This window comes from Arvicanthis niloticus, chromosome 12, assembly GCF_011762505.2.
Source record: "Arvicanthis niloticus isolate mArvNil1 chromosome 12, mArvNil1.pat.X, whole genome shotgun sequence".
NCBI lineage: Eukaryota > Metazoa > Chordata > Mammalia > Rodentia > Muridae > Arvicanthis > Arvicanthis niloticus.
The window spans coordinates 15293885-15311694 of NC_047669.1; the positions used below are offsets into that span (position 1 = coordinate 15293885).

General features: G+C 41.6%; 1 protein-coding gene and 1 long non-coding RNA gene across 2 annotated transcripts in view; one reads left to right on the top strand and one right to left on the bottom strand.

Annotated features, from left to right (window-relative positions):
• Fgf12 (fibroblast growth factor 12) overlaps positions 1-4199 on the bottom strand; it is a 336109-nt gene extending 331910 nt beyond the window's left edge. Inside the window, exon 1 of the mRNA XM_034515140.2 lies at positions 3947-4199. Coding sequence (XP_034371031.2) covers positions 3947-4037 — 91 coding nt within the window. The 5' untranslated portion in view covers positions 4038-4199. The remainder of the gene's footprint in view (positions 1-3946) is intronic.
• A 92-nt stretch (positions 4200-4291) lies between these two features.
• On the top strand, positions 4292-11093 carry LOC143444028 (uncharacterized). Its single transcript, XR_013113514.1, has 4 exons — positions 4292-4610; positions 8154-8429; positions 8914-9133; positions 9652-11093. It is a non-coding gene; the product is annotated as an uncharacterized LOC143444028 (long non-coding RNA).
• Positions 11094-17810: the final 6717 nt, after the last annotated feature.

The following is a 17810-nucleotide window of genomic DNA, read 5'->3' on the forward strand; positions in this document are numbered from 1 at the left end:
CTCTAGAAGCCATGTAAAGGCTGGATATAGTGTGAGTATCTGTGATCTTAGTGCTCCTATGGAGAGATAGGAGGTTGAGACAGGAGAATCTTGGAAGTTCATGGACTAGCTAGCCTGCTATACACAATGGGGAAAAAAAGACCCCATCTAAAGCAAGGTGAAAAGAAAGCAAGGGTGGACATGGGGTTGTCTTCTAACCTTCAAAAACATGCCATGTAATAAGAATGACTACCTTCACATGCATAAAAGTATGCTCATGACACATGAACATACATCATAAAATGCACACACAAAACAATTATTTAATGCTTAGAATGAAGGTAACTTTCCAGGAAATTATGAACAATAACCATATGGTAAACAAATATCTTTTCTTGAATCATTTTATTGTCCTGTAGAAAAGTCTGAGCCTAAATACACAAACCTGATGCACTGTATCTGAGACAACTTGTCTGTATGTGGGCAGTTTTCATTTGGATGTTTGGTCTGCATTTGAAAGCAGTGGTGTTATGCTTTTATAATGCTTAAATTAATTTTGCACATAGTATTTGAATTGCATATCAAGGAAAGTAGATGTGATTTCTGGGCTCTAGCTCTAGATATCTGATAACCCAGGCTAGAAAGCCCCTTCCTTAGTGCATATTACAGAAGAGTCACAACCATTACGACTGTGTGGATTTTCTGCAATAACTTAGTGACAGCCAAAGCAAGCAAGCACATGCACACACACCCACTCATACACTTACCTTACTCCTCCTGTGAGGACCAACTCTCACAGGATCTGCCCTCTCGGGAGCCTGAGTGTTAGGGCAGGGTTTGCTCCTCTAGAAAAACCAGAATAGTCCCTGCTGCACTCAGAAGGTGATGGAGACCACTGCTTTCCCATACCCTTCTGCAGATGTGATGGGAGCAGGCATGCAATCCATTGTGTTGGTCCCCACTCTTCAGTGCCTATTTCTTTGTGAAAGTCCTACCTCCTAGCTTCTCTCTCTCTCTCTCTCTCTCTCTCTCTCTCTCTCTCTCTCTCTCTCTCTCTCTCAACTAAAAGCTTTTTATTTCATTAGTTTAGTAGAAATGTCATATTCTCTGAACAGGATTTTTAGCATCCTAAACTGCTAATCTGCCTTTTAATAGGTTGGCTCCATATGTTTAAAAATCACTTCATTTTAATGAATGAGAAAAAGAACAAAAAACATATATCAAAAAAAAGCTATAAATTCTACCTTTAGCAATTGACTTTGCCATGTGCTAAGACAGCCTTCCAAGTGTTTGAATCATCTCCATCTTTATGAAGTGCATAGGACTTACACAAAAGTAGAATCACTGAGCTAGACATGATATTAAAGTTTAGTAATGCAGAAAAAGCCAAGAGACGTAATAACATGTAAATGACACTAAAAAGCTCAAGTCCAATGGGTAGTTTAAATTGGGGCCCATTTACTTGACAAAAAGTGAAACACAATTTCAAAGCTTAGACATGTTAGCAGAATCTCTTCTGTTGTAGTAACTCACATTCCATGCCCCTCAGGTCTGTACTCAATACAACTGCAATGGAGCTGTAAATACATACTGACATTGTTTAAAAAAAAAAAAATACCAAATTCCTTCCAGGCAAGATTTAAAAGCTTGAAGTGCTTTCATGGCCTTGTTGTTATACATTCACTTCATAAAAAACTTTTGCTTTCTTTATGCCAACTTGCATGAGAACATTGAGCATACTAATATTACTTGCAGGATTGCTGTGAGGTTGTGCTAATAGCAGAAGTCTCAGTAGTGATGCTAATTTAAAACAAAACACACTGACAATATCTAAACATTCCAAGCATGTTGTACATGAGGTTAAAACATCTTTAGAATGGTAGCTGGTACACAAGAGTTCAGTTAAATCTTCCGCTACTAGTAAATCATTTCATTCCAACTACGATGTGTGCAATATGATTACAGTGATTTAGATTTGTGTATAAATTATAAAGCCATGTTATACTGGGTGCCCACAATCATAAGCTACAAAGAGTCACAATTTAAACAAAGATCCTCTAATTCTAGAAATACTCTTTAGACAAACAACTACATATTACTTTTCTGAAAGACTGGAGAAGAGGCCTCATCTTTCCCATTTGGTCCTGTGACCTTTTATAAAAATTTCTCTAGAGAGCAAGTCCCCCAAAATAAAATATTTACCCAACTAAGTATAAATACAGATATAAATAAGATATCACAGTTCTTACAAAATCACACATTCAAAGCAGGTGAGGTCACAAATAGAGGAACCGGGCACAAGCTAACAGTGTTTCCACCATTTTTTTCCTTCCTTCATATGAAAGCCAAGAGTTTTTAAAGTACAGTGACTTATGAAAACTGGCTCATAACTGGATCTCTTGACTCGTACATCCCATGCTTGCAGCAGCCCACGCTACCCAATCACCCAGATCACTCTTTCTATTTTCAGCTGTTACTATTTGGGAAAATAGCTCTGCCTGTTAACTGGGAGAGTTTACCTCATTGTATCTGAGGAAATGCCTTGTTTAACTATACACCACATGTACCTCAACGTTTTACTCCTAAGAAGCAAATTCCCCTGTGACAATCTATTCACATTCTATTTCATATAAACCAGACGAACTGCATGCATCTCCAGAGGTTTCCTGGGTCACGAACCATTTAAATTGAAGGCTTTACTGTAACTTTTTTTTAATTTAAAATGTAGAGACGTCTTTCAGTACTCACAAATACAGTAACAAAGCAAAACAACAGTCTAGCTAGTCTTCTGAATTACCTAGACATAAAACAAGAGACCACATGGCCAATTTCATTTCACAGCCAAGTTAACAAATTTCACATAGTTAAAATTTCTGGTTTCTTTAAAATTAGTTTCCAAGTTTATTTTTTGACTAGTGAGCAATTAGAAAGTCCAACTTCGAGAAACAATGAATGAAATATATATATAATATTTCCAAATATAATTTTCTTAGTCTTAGAACAGAGTGAAAATAGGTGCCATTACCAAATGAATCAGATCACCAAAAATAGCACACAAAGTTTCAAACACAAAAGCTATTATAATGTTGTGTAATGTTGTTGAATTTGTTAGTTATTTGGGGCTTACAGATCAAAAACTCATTCTTTACAGAGACACTCATTTAGACGTAATCCGGTGCCTCTTCTGTCTCCTCACACCCCACCTCCGCTTTTGAGAAAGAAACCAAAGAGCATAGAAACTGAATTAGCGCTTGCAAGATTAATAGATGATTGACTTAAAGAGAACTTTCATCTTTTAAAAGAATCAAACAGTGGAAGAGAGCACCACGAAACACCACATCATCTTGCAAGGCTTGTGCAGAACAGAATGCCTTCTTTGGTTGTAGTTTGGTGCTTTTAAAAAAAAAAGTCATTAAGTATGTTAATGATTTTTCTCAATAGCACAGGTTAACTCAAAGGATCTGGTTTTCTTTTCTCTCCTGAAGGGAGCAGATTGGCTAGGTCCCAGGCTACTTGGGAGCCTCCTGCTTCAGCACCAAGGACAGAGATAGCCTCATGTCCGGAGAAAGGGTAGCCCATCTCATCACAGCCAAAAGTCCACTTTCAGACAAAGCAAGAAAAATAAGATACCTGTCTGCCAGCCACCTGTTTAAAGTCCCCCTCTGCAGACGATTGCACCAGCAACTTCTCCGAGGAGACCCTGAACAACCGTGAGTCCCAGGCCGCCCTAGCAAGTCACAAGAAGCAGTGAGGCGCGAGGAAGTGTGGGAGCCGGTCCCTCCCGCTCCCCGCGTCCCGGACCCGCAGGCTCCAGCTCGGGTGCGGGACGACAGCGCCGGTGACTTCAGGGCTACACACACTCACACACACGCGCACTCGCGCACACACGCGCGCGCTCTCGGAAGCCTCGGGCCCTCTGGGCGCAGGGCTCCCGCGGTGGGCGGCCGGGGAGGGGACGTCGGCTCACCGCTTGGGCTGTCGCTGGACCTCAGGCTCCTTCCACAGAGGCACTGCAGCATATGCACTCCTTTCTTCAGAGAAAGCGCAAGAATCTTCATGGAGAGACTCGCGCGGGGTCGGCCGGCTCCCCGCCCACCTCGGCTACTCCAGCGACCCGGCGATGGCCTGCGAGGGGCACCGGGGTCCCCAACCCATGGCACGTCCCAGAGCCGTGCGACTCCTACGCCGGGCTGGGGCTCCGCCAGGGGCGGCCCTCCCGGGGGCCCCGGGCTCGGCCACGCCTCAGCCGGCTCCGCGCGACACTTTGGGACTTTCGGGAGGGCGGCCCCACTGCGGGCTGGAGCGCGAGCGCCGTGGCGCGGAGGACGTCACCGCGGGTCGCGCCTCCTTCGGGTCCCGCAACCCGGGTCTCCGCTGCCTAGGGGTCCCCGCGGCTGGTGGCTGGGGGCGTGGCGCGCGGCGTGGGAATCCGGCGGAAGGGAGCGCCCGCAGGAAGGGCTGGACTCGGGAGGCCGCCAAGCGTCAGAAGCGAGTCGGGGGACTGAAGGGCGGGGGACAGGAAAGCCGGCTTAGCGTGGGTGCAGATGATGAGAAAGTGTACCTAAGAGGTCATTAGGTTCTGCTGTGGGAGCCCAGACTCCTGGATTTCTTGGCTAGGGCTGTGACCTTGGGTAAGTCTTTTGCCATCTCGGGCGCCTCTCCATAATTCTGGCCGGGAAGAGTGTGAAATGGGGGGTTGACAGCTTCTAATAGTTCTGTCCCTGGCTTTCCAGGCTCTTGGATATGTTTAGCACGAGGGCAGTGGGAAGAAGGACCTGACTAGAACAGAACTGGAAAGGGAGAGTCAAGGGAAGCAGCATCAGATAGCACCCGCATTTTACTTGATGAGAGAGTATTCTGGTACCTCTGCCTGTCTGCCAGACTGCTCAGTTGTCCTAGGGAGCTCTGCCTGGTGTTAAAGAGCTCACGTTTCTTTAGAACTGACACTCTGAGTTCCACCCCTTACTTCCCAGAGCTTAAGAATGTCAGAACCAAAATAATGATTTGCATGGGACAGGGCACTCCTCTGTGTGAAATCCCTGTGCAGAGAGGAACCTTCAAGGACAGACATGTTTGAAAGCACAGATGCTAGAGACGAAAGCTGACTTTAAGTTCTTTGCTGTGTGATCTTCAACACGTTAGCTTCTTGGTGTTTCAAGGTTTTCATAGTCTATCATTAATGACAGAGTATCTCATGTATCCCTTGCTGTGGCTTAAGAACACACTAGTTATAGTGCCATCACGTTAGCTTCCTCTCCTAGGGTTTTGGATCATTTTCACTTCCCAATAAATGCCAACATGCATACCAGTACCAGCACAATTTAGGCGGTAAAAAAGAAAAATTTAGTGCCTCCCCAAGTAACTCATTGTTAGAAGTTTGGTCCTGACACTGAGTCAGAAACCAACTTGAACAATTTCCATTCATTGTCTCCAGGGCATCTAACACAACTTGACTTGTTTTCCAGCAAGAAATTAAGACTAAATGGCTGTCATCACTCTGTATCTCTTTACCTCCTTTAGGCTTACCTCCACTGGTCTCCCTATGTTTCCCAAAAGCAGAAATGGTTCAAGTTCTTTAGATTTTCCCTTTTTATTTCGAAGTTGGTAAAATAAAGTCAGGACATGTGGAAGAGAGGCTTGAGCCCACTGTCAGTGCTAGCTCCATGCCCTCTGCATCTTTCAGAAATCAGGGTGGTTCCAAGGCTCCAAGAAGATACTTCCCAGTCTCCTAACCGGCCCTGTCTTAGTCTCCTTGGTCCATGAGTTCAGCAGAGTTCTGTGGGTTTCAACATCCTTGAAGACCTCACCGAACCCACTCCTTTGTCATCATGAAGAAAGTTATGAGGCCCCAAGACAACAAACAGAGCCATGGCCTTCCTCTTTCCCATCTCTGCGGGAATTAGTAAGAAAATTGGCTCATCTGGGATTCTACCCATCGAAATTCCCCAAGGAGGGAGAGACAATTAGCCAAAGGAAAACATCTAAAAATAGGCCTTGGTGCTGTAGCAGAAGGCAGAGAGTTTTCCGGTAGCAACCTCCTGCTCCGGAACCCAAAGCCCAAAGCTCCTGCTTCCCTTTGAGATGAGTGGTATTGTCCGATAAGGAGCAATAGGTTGAGACCTTGGCTCGCAAAGGAACTTAAGCAGAGGAAGATGGTCCATATGTAAACTCAAAACACACCTACTGAGCCTCTCCACCCACCTGACTAGGTTGTCACAAGGATTCAATGAGCTGGGACACATGAAAGTGTTTGAAGGTTCTAATTATTTTTGCAAGGTGAGGTGCCATTGTCAGCTTTTCTGGATTCTAGGTCCAGTGTAGTGGTTCTGTTATTGATAACAGGAAGTTCTTAAGTGTGAAACTCCTGCTTCCTCATTAAGTCTGTAACCCTTCCCCCTACCCCCAAAAGGCAGGGCAAGAAAGTCAACTCCATCACAGTTAATATTCAGATGGTCTACTGGCATGCTCACACCACCATGCCCATGATTCTTAGGACCAGGTAATATTTATCTCAAAGAAGAAAAAGAAAAAATGAAAGAAAGAATGAAAGAAAGAATGAAAGAAAGAAAGAAAGGAAGGAAGGAAGGAAGGAAGGAAGGAAGGAAGAGAGGCATTTTATTCACACCCAGTCTTTTTACCAGTCCACTAGGTATCCATTTAAATCAGACAGCACAGCATCCTTTGGTGTGATTTTTCTCTTACTTTAGATGATATGTTTCATAAAAGTGGGCCCCAAGGTGTTTCAATCACTAAAATGTTGTTATTTAGATTGATTTTTAAATATTTTCTCACACCTCCACATGTCGCTGCTGTCAGTGCCCACAGTTCAGATTCCCTAAAGTGTCAGATGCTGGACTTCAGAAGAATTCACTTTAAAGGTGCTACGACACATAAAAAGAAAACAAATACAAACCATAGAAGCCGAGAAAGTGGTTGACTTATTTGGAAAAAGTCTTTCAAGTTTTCTTTCTGTGCATTTCTAAATCAAACCCCAACTTCCGTGGCAAGGAGACTTCACTTAAAAGGCAGCACACATAGTCTTGGTGACGAAATATTAAGTTACAATTTTTGTTTCTGGTTAGGGCTTTTTACAGTTTTCTATGCTTTCTATTTCTTAATAATAGTGACTTCGGATCAGTTCTAACACATAACTTAGCAACATGGTTTCATGATGAAATAATTTAGCACGATTTTGGAGAGGCAAGCTCTTGTTATAAAGACCCGGATGGCCTAGAACCTGTGATCCTCCTGTCCCAGCATCCCTAGTGCTAGTATTAAAAAGGTACCGAAGCCCAGCCAAGTAGCATTTAATAAGAATTGAGTAGATTGGCTCATAGACAGATTTGTTTATATTCTGAATACCTAATTTTCACTTTTTAAACATATTATTTACTTAAGGTTTATATGAATTAACAATTGTAAGAAGGAGCAGTGTCATTTTCAAGTTGGGGCTAATGTATGATATTTTGGTTCATCTTAAACACAGGAATTTGCTCGCTCTTGGCATGACCTGTGCAACTGGTGTGTTTATCTCCTTGGAACTCTACATTAAATGACTCATAATACATTAAGAATTTGTCAGGTCCCCACATTTTTACTGAGTACATAAATGACTACTAAGGAGATAGCAACTTTCTCCCTCCCAACAAATCAAGCAAACATATGAGCTAAATGTATGGAATCTGTATAGCACCCCACAGGATGTTTCTTTTTGTCCCTTGTGGCGCTGCACACTCTGCCTGTATCTCATGTTTTAGAAGTCCCTTCAAATTGGAGTATGATAGGCAACTATGCCAGTTTATTTAGACATGACAAAAATCAGTCCCCCGAGGCTAATTTACTTTATTAGTAACATATCAACTGAATTAACTATTTTCCCAAAAAGTAAGCACAGATTTACATTCTTCTTGGTGTTCGATATTTATCATCTTCCTGTTTGTTTTTCTTCATCGAATGTTTCAGGTTTGGAATGAACTTCAGCTTGTGGAAAAGTTAAGAGTACGGGGTTTATGTACAACATATTCAATTTTTGCGACTAGTCACCACTTATTAAACCACTGTGCAAACATTAAGCTCAAAAGATTTACACTAGCACCTGACAATTCTATAAACTCACAAACCTTGTCAACTTTCATAAGTTTTCCTCTTACTGCACTTTTTTTTTTCTGTTTCAGGATTCAGCTTGGACTTGGGTTAATGCCTAAGTAACTTCAGTCTCCTTCACTCTGGTGACAGACCCACAGCCTTTTCTTATCTTTCAAAACTTTTACAGTCCAGAAACATTGGTCAAATACATTGTGAAACACGTTTGCAGTTTATGATTGTTAGTCTACAGTTATTCAGCTTGGGAAGACTGTCAGAGGTTGACAAAGGATGATGATCTGAACTTATCAATATATCACTATTAGGAGAATCGATGCTGTCAACCCAGTGACATTAACCTTGCCTAGGTAATTAAAGTAGTGCCTGCTATTTTAATATTATAAGTCTATTTTGAAATTTGTTGTGAGCGATTATGCTATAACAGTGGCCTATTGCTCCCCCAACTCTGACCTGCTGATTTCGGCATTTGTGGGGAGATCCTATGTGTGACAGTTGTCACTATGTTGTGTGCCTAGCTGTGAGTTCAAATACACTTGATTTCTTCTATAAACTGGCAATTATTTTAAAAGATTGTCCCCTCCCCCACTTTCTTCTTTAGTCAGTTATTTATATACATGTGGTCTCACAAAGGGATTTTCTGGCCTTGTGGTTCCTTATCCTTGTGTGGTGACTGAAGTTGTTTTAGCTTTAGCACTGGGAAGTGCTTTGATTGGCCCTGTGCCCTGTGGGCAGCCCCTGCTTCCAAATAAGTTTCTTCATTTTCTGCCATCGTATGATGCCCCAGATTTACCCTTTGTCTTTGTCTTCTGTTTTTTTTTTTTCTTTCTCTAGCTCTAGAATCAACTAAGTTTCCAGTGAGTCCTCGTTTTTTACATAGGATGTGGTACCTAAGGAACTGGGTCTGGATGCTGAGGCTTTGTTTGTGGTGGAGTTAACTGCTGCTAGATCCCATCGAGAGCTAGAAACCAGTGCTTATGTAAAAACCATATAACACATATATTACTTATTTCTATATTGTCTATCAAAAAGAGACTCAGAAGATATACCCAAGGTATGTCACTCAAAGACTGAGATGAAGATGCCCAATACCCGGATCTCTGTCTAATAGGACAGATTTCAACTAAGTCTTTGTCCTTGCCTTCTTTGTAACTTCTTTGTCAAGAATTGGCTTTCATTGTGTTTACACTCTGCTATCTATTTAGTCGTAGCTACACCTAAAGTAGCCTCAGAATTGCAAACCAATACTCTCACGGGAAACAAACTTGCTGCTGGGTTCCCACTGTGTTCAGGAGTTTTGGGCACTGGCTTTGCAGAACTCTATGAAAATGTCATTTCCTGTCTTGGGCTAACTCTGTGTTTATTCTCCTCTTCAGTGTGGGTAATATTCACTTGTAACCTAGTTAGATTCACTGATGACGTATGTCCCATGCTTTATTGTCTAAATTATTTTATTAAAGTTATTTAGCTTCCTTTAATAGCCAAGCATCTAAAACGTTGCTTGGCTGCCAAGCTAAAGCTTTATAAACTATATCTTGTCTGAGAAATACTCCACTTTCTTTGTCTTTCCAGACTGGCACCACCCCCACTCTTTCCCACCTCCTTACTGAAGACACCCTGTGCATACAAGGCTACTATCTATCGAAGACATACTGGTAACAGACACTGATCAGAATCAGGCTGAAGACTTGTTGAAGATGTGGTAATCTGGTGGATGAATATTCTATCCTCGTTAAAGCTGTCACACTATATACTGCTGTGTTCACAGGTATACACGTGCATTGCATCTTGGTTAAACACAGGTGGAAACCAAGTGTGACAATCTGAGCTAACAGGAAAGAGCTTCCTCTGTGGGATCCCAGGGCTCTTTCTCTCCCGTGAAGCCCTCTCTTTCTCCTTCTTTCCTCCCACAAGTGTGCAAACATCTTAGTGAAGGATCTAGATGCACTGTCTCAGGATTAGCAACTGCTCTTCTCCCCTTAACTTGTTGGATGGTGCCTTTTGCCCACACAATCCCACCTAAGATTTTTCTTTTCTTTTCTTTTTTTTTTAAAGTCATCATAAACTAGGCTATTGCAGATTCAAGTGACACATTCTATCCTAAAGATACTAAAAGTTATTGGTACAAGTTTTGTTTTTGTTTTGTTTGTTTTATCCCAACCAGTTTCATTAAACCCTTTCCCTTCAGAAACAATTTTCATCCTGGTTTTCTTTTTACTTCTCTATTAACATCACTGTTCTCCCCAGTCATCCTGTGAGTATCAAAATTTTCCAAGACTGTATCCTGGAATCTTTTTACTTTCATTACTTCTGGGCGTCGTCATTGACCTCTGATGATTTTGTTTTGTTTTCTTTTATCATACAGAAATGTAACCCTCTTTATACAGTAGATTATGCAGTTTCATGATAGTGTTTGGTATTTTTTTTTAATGAGATTTTTTTACTCTGCCTTGGATCTTATGAATACATATACAAGCCTTAAAACTAGACCAGCATGGACGCCCTGCCCCAGAAACCTCCCTTGTGTAGGTTCTGTGCTCCTCTTTGAGGGGTCACCTCTGCGTACTTCTCAGTAAACAACTGTTACTCAATAACCTCCTGCTGATTTGGAGGCTGTCTCATAACCAAAGAGCCAAAGAACGAGTTGGATGTCCTTATAAATAATGCCTCAAACTAATGTACAGTTACAACTCTGATAGATGAATAAAAAGACAAATATCTGGTTCTAAAGGACCAGGTAGAAGAAAGGTTGTGGGTGTTGGTTCGACTTGAGAACTTGGAAAAAATCTGAGAATCATTACAGCTGGTATCATTTGTATCACATACATTTGTATACGTTTTCTTGCCTCAAATGAGCATATATGCAGGAACAACCCCATGCACATACAAAATTTTTATCTCTTTCTTAGGAAATCTGAGGTTCACTCTTCATAAATGCTGGCAGTCGGGTATCCCCACCCACATGAAGCTTATCAGAATGTACTGAACAATCAATAAATGTTTTCTGAATGAAATGTTAAGTCTCATCTGGAGCTGCAGGACAGTTCTGCGTCTGGCTTTATTTCAAGGTTGAGTTAAGTGTACACTTTATATGAAGATAGAGTCTTAATCAAATTGATCAGAATCTCACATTTGAATGAGATATAAAAGCAATCAGAAATGGTTTGTTTTAAAATAGGTCATAAATGACATGCTGAGATGCGGCTCAGTTGAGGTGCTTGCCTTACAAGTATGAGGAATCTTTTCTATATCCCTATCACCTATCTTAAAGAGCCAGGTATAGCATCACATGCCAATCCCCACAGTGGGTAGGCGGAGATAGGAGGCGCATCAGAGCTCATTGGCCAGCCAGTCTGGACAAAACAAACTACCAAACAAAAAACAGAAAGCGCTAAGTTCAGTGATAGTCCCTGACTCACAAAATATACAGTTATTGAGAAAGATAATGTGACAACCTCTGCCTCCTACCCACAGATAACATGCACACCCATACATATACACGGGTACTCACACAAGTACACATACAAACGTATAAATAATCCTTAACCAAAGTTATGACAAGCTTACATTTCTATTACCCACAAAAGCAGAATAGGTCATATTTTCTTCCCTGAAAAATCAATGGCGTGGCACACCTACCAGATGGTTTCATGTGTAATGAATTCATTCAGCCAGTCAGGAAGACCAACAGTAAGATGGTGCAGAAGCGTCCACAGTGTCAGTCTGAGGGGTCTAATACTTCCACACACTGCAGGTGCTCCGTTCTGCCTTAAGAGACTATCACAGAACAAAATATGAGAGGCCCAGAAAGATCTGGTTTCTCTAATCTTGTGCAGGGTGCACATTGGTTACCACAAAATCAGGTGACACAGAGGTCACTAGGATAATGCTTCTGGAGGGCAGTATTCTGAAGCTGTCCTCAGCATCTTTGGTTTGTGTAAATAGGCGATTTGGGATGCAAATACTGTTTTCATTTATGTTTCTGTGCTATCCTTTGAACTATTTCTACTTCCTCCTAGAGCTGTGGATAAAGCTTGTGCTTGATGTTGGGATAATGTCTTGTGCAGTGCGTAAAAGCATCACCCGCCAATAAAGTGCTTAACAGCCTATAGCAAGTCAGGAGAGAATAGGTGGGACTTCTGCGAACAGATGGGAATTCTGGGAAGGATTCTGGCGGGAGATTCGCAGGCACTCATAAAACTGAAAGCGGTAACCAGCTATATGGCAGATATAGAAGAGTTAAAAACAGGTTAATATAACTTAAGTTCTAGTTGTGAAACAAGCCTAATCTAAGGTCACAAGCATTGTAAATCAGTGTAATCCTCTGTGTCTGGGGTTGGCATAGACAATCTCTAATGGTTCCAGCTTTCAAAGGGGACCTGAGACGACTCCTCAACATTAACACTTAGACATCAGGCTTCAGTTTAATTGTTTGTCCATTTGTTTGTTTGTTGTTTTTTTTTATGTTATGCAGTGCAATGGGTATTAATAAATATTTAACAGAATTACTCAAGAGAGTAATTCTAAGTCAGTCAAGAGAGAATACCTCAGGATAGTGTCCTCCAGATAATAGACAGATGCTCAGTAAACATCAGTGGACAGTGAGTGCTTATGGGGAAATTTCCTGGGAACTTGGTATGCCTGTTGTTATTGCCGGGGGCAGGGAGGAGGAGACCATAGCCTATGCCTACTGTTTATTATAATCCCAAGCTGAGGAGGCAGGGGATCACCTTGAATTTCAGCCCAGTGTGATCAATATAGTAAGTTTTCAGGAAGCTTATAAAACAGTGACATCCTGCCTCAAAGATAAAGGAGAGGCAGAGTTAAGTCTCTCTTTTCTTCTTTCCAAAGATTTGCTTAATAATGACTAGTCCTGTATCTACAGCAGGCCTGACTCTACCATTCGCACACATAGCTGGGGAACGGAAGTCCCTCCTGCCTCAGAGGTGACCTGAGCTCTTGGTGACTGATTTGAACAATATGTTTTTTTATTGCTTGTTTTCTATTTAAGTTTTGACCTAGACAATCAACTGTAGGCCCGCTTCCTGGCTTGGCTTGTACCAAGATATAGCTGATGTACCAAGATGACTCTGATGCCATTTTATTAATTTTAGTAGATTCCTCCATCAAAACAGCAGTGTGGAAGCTGAGTAAAGGGTCTGTACCAGGATTTCACATGTGCTCTGAGTAGACGGACACCTGAAGAAAGACTGAAAGGGAATACATGAAAGTGTGCTGCTGGCTATCTCTCCGAGACCACTTGCTGCTTGATGTTGATGGGGAGCTGTTGAGGATTCAGGGCGTGTGCTCTGGGCTTGGAGCTCAGGGCTTAACATGATGAGTCTGTGGCGGTTACCTTTCCAGCCCTTGCTTTTTATTTATATAAACTATGAACAAAAGTATATCACAGTGTGTTCAGCTAGGCCAATGGATGTGAAACATGAAGTATGATGCCTAGAGAATGATTAAGAAACCGAGTGATGTTCTTATCACTAACTCTTTACTTGCCTTTCTGTAGTTTCAAATGAATAGGGAAAGAAACATTTCATTAAGAAACAGGGCCATCTTGTTTGCATTCATGACTAATTTAAAGCTGGCATGCCAGAGTGTAGGTCGAGGGTTGAGTGCTTCCCTAGATTAGGTCCTGGATTTAATCCCCAAGTACTGAAAAAGAAAATCAAACAACATTCAGAAGTTAACTCTTGAGATAATACCATCAAATCCATCAAACAGCATGCCCTTCGTGACCCACACTGTTTTATCCTTGATCTCTTGTGATCCCCAGAAATGTTTCTAAGCATGTAATTGCCATTCAATGATTCTGAAACCAAATACAGAAGTTTTCAGAAAATCATACACTATGAATTGGGTGAACTTTCTCAATCCCCGAGGAGACATTTAAGGTTTGGAATCTTCTAGGAGTCAGAAACGTGAATGGCACTGAGGTGACTACAAAATGCTTGAAAAATGTACCAGTGTGTTCTTTAATTATAGGTGTCTGTCTCCGCCAACAGCCTCCTAAGCACTGTTTTTAAAGTTTTAAATGAGATATATTTTTATTCCTGAGAAGCAATACCAGTTATTACGCACAGGGGGGAACTGAAAATTCCATACACTATGCAGATAGGCTAACAGAGGAACACTAACACAGGCCCAGCAGGCTGCCTGCCTCCAAAGCCAGCGCTCACAGACAGAGAGCGAACACACACCACACTCAAGATCAACACCATCACTGCTCAACTAACGATCCCCACCTCATCAAAATGGAAGAGCCTTGATCTTGCTTTCAGCTGTAGTTAGTAAGAGAATGTGAACAAAAATTGAACGACATTTCTTTTTTGGGCCTGGTCCTTTTTTTTGATCCATTTCTTCATTTTCAAAGAGAAGTCATTTGGGGACAACAAAGTCTGCCCGTATTTATATGGTATGACTCTCAGCAGGCTGCAAAGGCAGGCTGAAATTGCTTTCTCTCACCCTATTTCTCCCACACACCTTCCCCAGGAAAGAAACGATAGATGCAAATATCTACTTTCAAAAGCATGAATATCTGACATCATTATTTTCCTCAGAGGAGAGCATCACAATCTTTGTGGATTTTTTTTTTTTTGAGTGCGGGGTTTTTATGTTCAGAAATACAAACCAAATTTAAAATATCATTTCCCCAGCTTTTCCAAAAATCTATACATAAAGTAATACTAAATGGACTGAACAGGTCATATTTATTAATTTAGAGGTGTGTGTGTGTGTGTGTGTGTGTGTGTGTGTGTGTGTGTGTGTGTGTGAAAAAGACCATGAATTTGAGAGCAATCAAGGAGGGAAACATGGGAGGAACTGGAGGGAGGAAAAGCAGCCCCGTGTCTACATTCTTTATAAATGTGGACATGCTTGAGGGTTTTTTATATTAAAAAAAAAAAAAAACTATTATTATTAGGCTGAAGAGATTGGCTTAGCTGTTAAAAGCTTTGCTCAGAACCAAAAATATGAGTTCGGTTCCCAGCACCCACAGCTGTGTCTCCAGTCACCTTTATTAACTTACACCATACCTACACACCCGACTACTAATACAGATCAAAAACAACCCTTAAAAAACTACTATTATTTAAAATATGTCCTTTCTGGTCAAGTGTCAGGCCATGGAAGGGTATCTTGGTTCTTGGGTTGTGGGCGTTCGGCCATGCCCCCAGAACCCAGGCTCCTGACACAAGATCTAATCTCCATTCAACCTGCACCCTTCAGTCATGTAGGACACAGGTAGAGGGCATGATTAACAAGCCTCAGGCCCTAGAGAGATTTACATACTAATGAGGTACCTGAAGTGTGGAGCCAATTAAGCATTCCTCCCCAGCCCCTCCCCCTCTCTCCCTCCCTATTTAACTCAGGTCTGCCCTGGGTTTTGGAGGGTGGGGTTACAAATCCAGATCCATCCACCATTCACCATGACATTAAAGCCTGTGAAAACCCATGGACTTTCTCTCATGTTGTTGGGGCTGCACTGAGAGGCCTTTAGTGAGCAGCAGCTGGGCCTAACTTCCTGCTGGAGGAACCCTGCGTTTTCCAGCAATAATTACCTACAGTCAAGTACTTTCCTTAGATTCTAAGCAAGAGTTGTGTTTTACTAGATTTCCTTCCATTTCAACCACTGAGCCCTCCTGAAAGAAACCAGTTTCTAGCCAGTGTCACACTCAGGAATCCTGAGGTAAAACACAGCTTTCTCATGCTGCACTATCATGTTTCTATTCTTTTATCATGCTTCTATCATTTCTGGAGGCTTGGGTTGAGTTATTCACTGAATTGGAGTTGTGTCTTCCTATCTCATCATCTTGGCTGTGCCAATATAGCTTGCCCATCTTGTAACTCCTAAGTGTGTAGAGTATATACATAAGCCTTCGAAATTTAAAGAATTAAAGAAATACACCTTGTGTCCCCAAATGAAACTGTGGCACCAACCTTTGTGTATTTTGCTTCTAGGACCGTGTTAAATCCTTGCATAATTCTGTTTTCTTTATTACACATTTCTGTACATAGTTATCCCACAATACTTGACAGGTTAAACAGGGTCTGAAAGACTGAAGTCTACAAAGCAAGTCTCCAGCTGCTTCAGTTCATTTCGTGGGAACATGCCTCAGACCTGTAACATACCTGTAACAGTTTTAAACTATATGTGCTTTAGCTAGTAACATAAACCCTTTGGTCTGGTTTACACAGCCTGAGACACTCAGGATTTGACCTTCCAAGGGCTAGTGATTGACTACTAACTTAGTGACAGAAACTAAAGGTAATAGATCAACACAGAAAAGAAGAAACAAACTAATAAGAACCTCCAAAAACTATCATACCCTCAAAAGTCACATAGTGGTGCCTTTTAACAGGGGACAAACACTAGCAAGGTAGCCATTAATAGAGACTATGAACTTTCATAGTTACAATGTAACTATTAACACCAACTCTGAAAAAATCCATCAAAGGTAAAAAGCATCACAGTCGTGCAAAGCTGAGTTCATGCTGCATTATAAAAGGTTTGTAAGATGGATTTTCTTTTGCTGTTTTTAAATTTTTATGAGAAGTTTCATGCTGAAAGCAGTAGGTTTTCTATCTAGAGGTTTTACTCCTGAAAACTGTATTATAAATGTAAATTAAAGTTCCCCGGGGCTGTGGAGAGGGCTCAGTAGGTCAAGTGCTTGCTGCATAGGCACAATACCTGAATCCACAGCCTCACTGTAAGAGCTGGGTATAGTATGCTTCTATAACCCCAGAGCTAGGAATTCAGAGACAGACAAATGACAGTGACCAGTGCTTCACTATCAGCCAAATAACCTGGAACAACAAGTTACAGACCCTGTCTCAAAAAAAAGTTGGCATAACTAGTGTCCACACACATAAGCAAAATCAAGTACACAGCCCACATACATGTGTATATACAAATCTCACACACACACACACACACACACACACTATTGATAATAAACATAAAAGTGAGAGGTTCTCTAAAAATATTACTAAAACATGTGAAAATTTGTAGCATAGGATTTTAAGAAGCTGATTATAGACCCAGACTTACACACTCACACTTCAGGTAATCACTTGCTAATGTGTGCCACCAGCACAGAATCAGAAGACACTAAAAGGCCACCAGTCCCTTTCAGCTGAGGAAGCAGGTTGTCTAGATAACAGTAAGATATCTACTTCAGAATGGCGACTGCAGCTACTTTAAAAGCCTCAGTGTTCTCCTTTCTGAAGAGGGCTCGAGGGAAAGACACGGACATATAAGGAGATCGCATGAAGAGGGTTTGAAACTTATGCACACAAGCAATTTCACTGGTAAACTGAGCCAGGACAAAGAGGACCATATCCTGCTTCTCAGCCTGATGGGAGTCCATGCTGATAAGATGCTGGCAGTAAGCATCAGTCTCCACTGTTGAATTATACAGTATGGCTGTGCCAAATTCCGTTGCCCAAGAAACCACGTAACATGGAATCCTCTAAGGTGTGAGTACTAACCTAGCACTTGCTCTCAAGTCATCACACCTGACTCTGTGTGAGTTCAATTACTAAGACAAATGTATCACATTTTCCACAGCCCTGACTTCCATTTCTTTTTGACTACCGGCTAAAATAGACAGCGAGCATCCTTAAAGAACAGCCTTCAACTGTGATGTCTGTAATAGCAAATTCTAACCCCTAGAGAGAAAACAAATCTTCCCTCCACAGCCATTGGTCTTTGTAACACATAG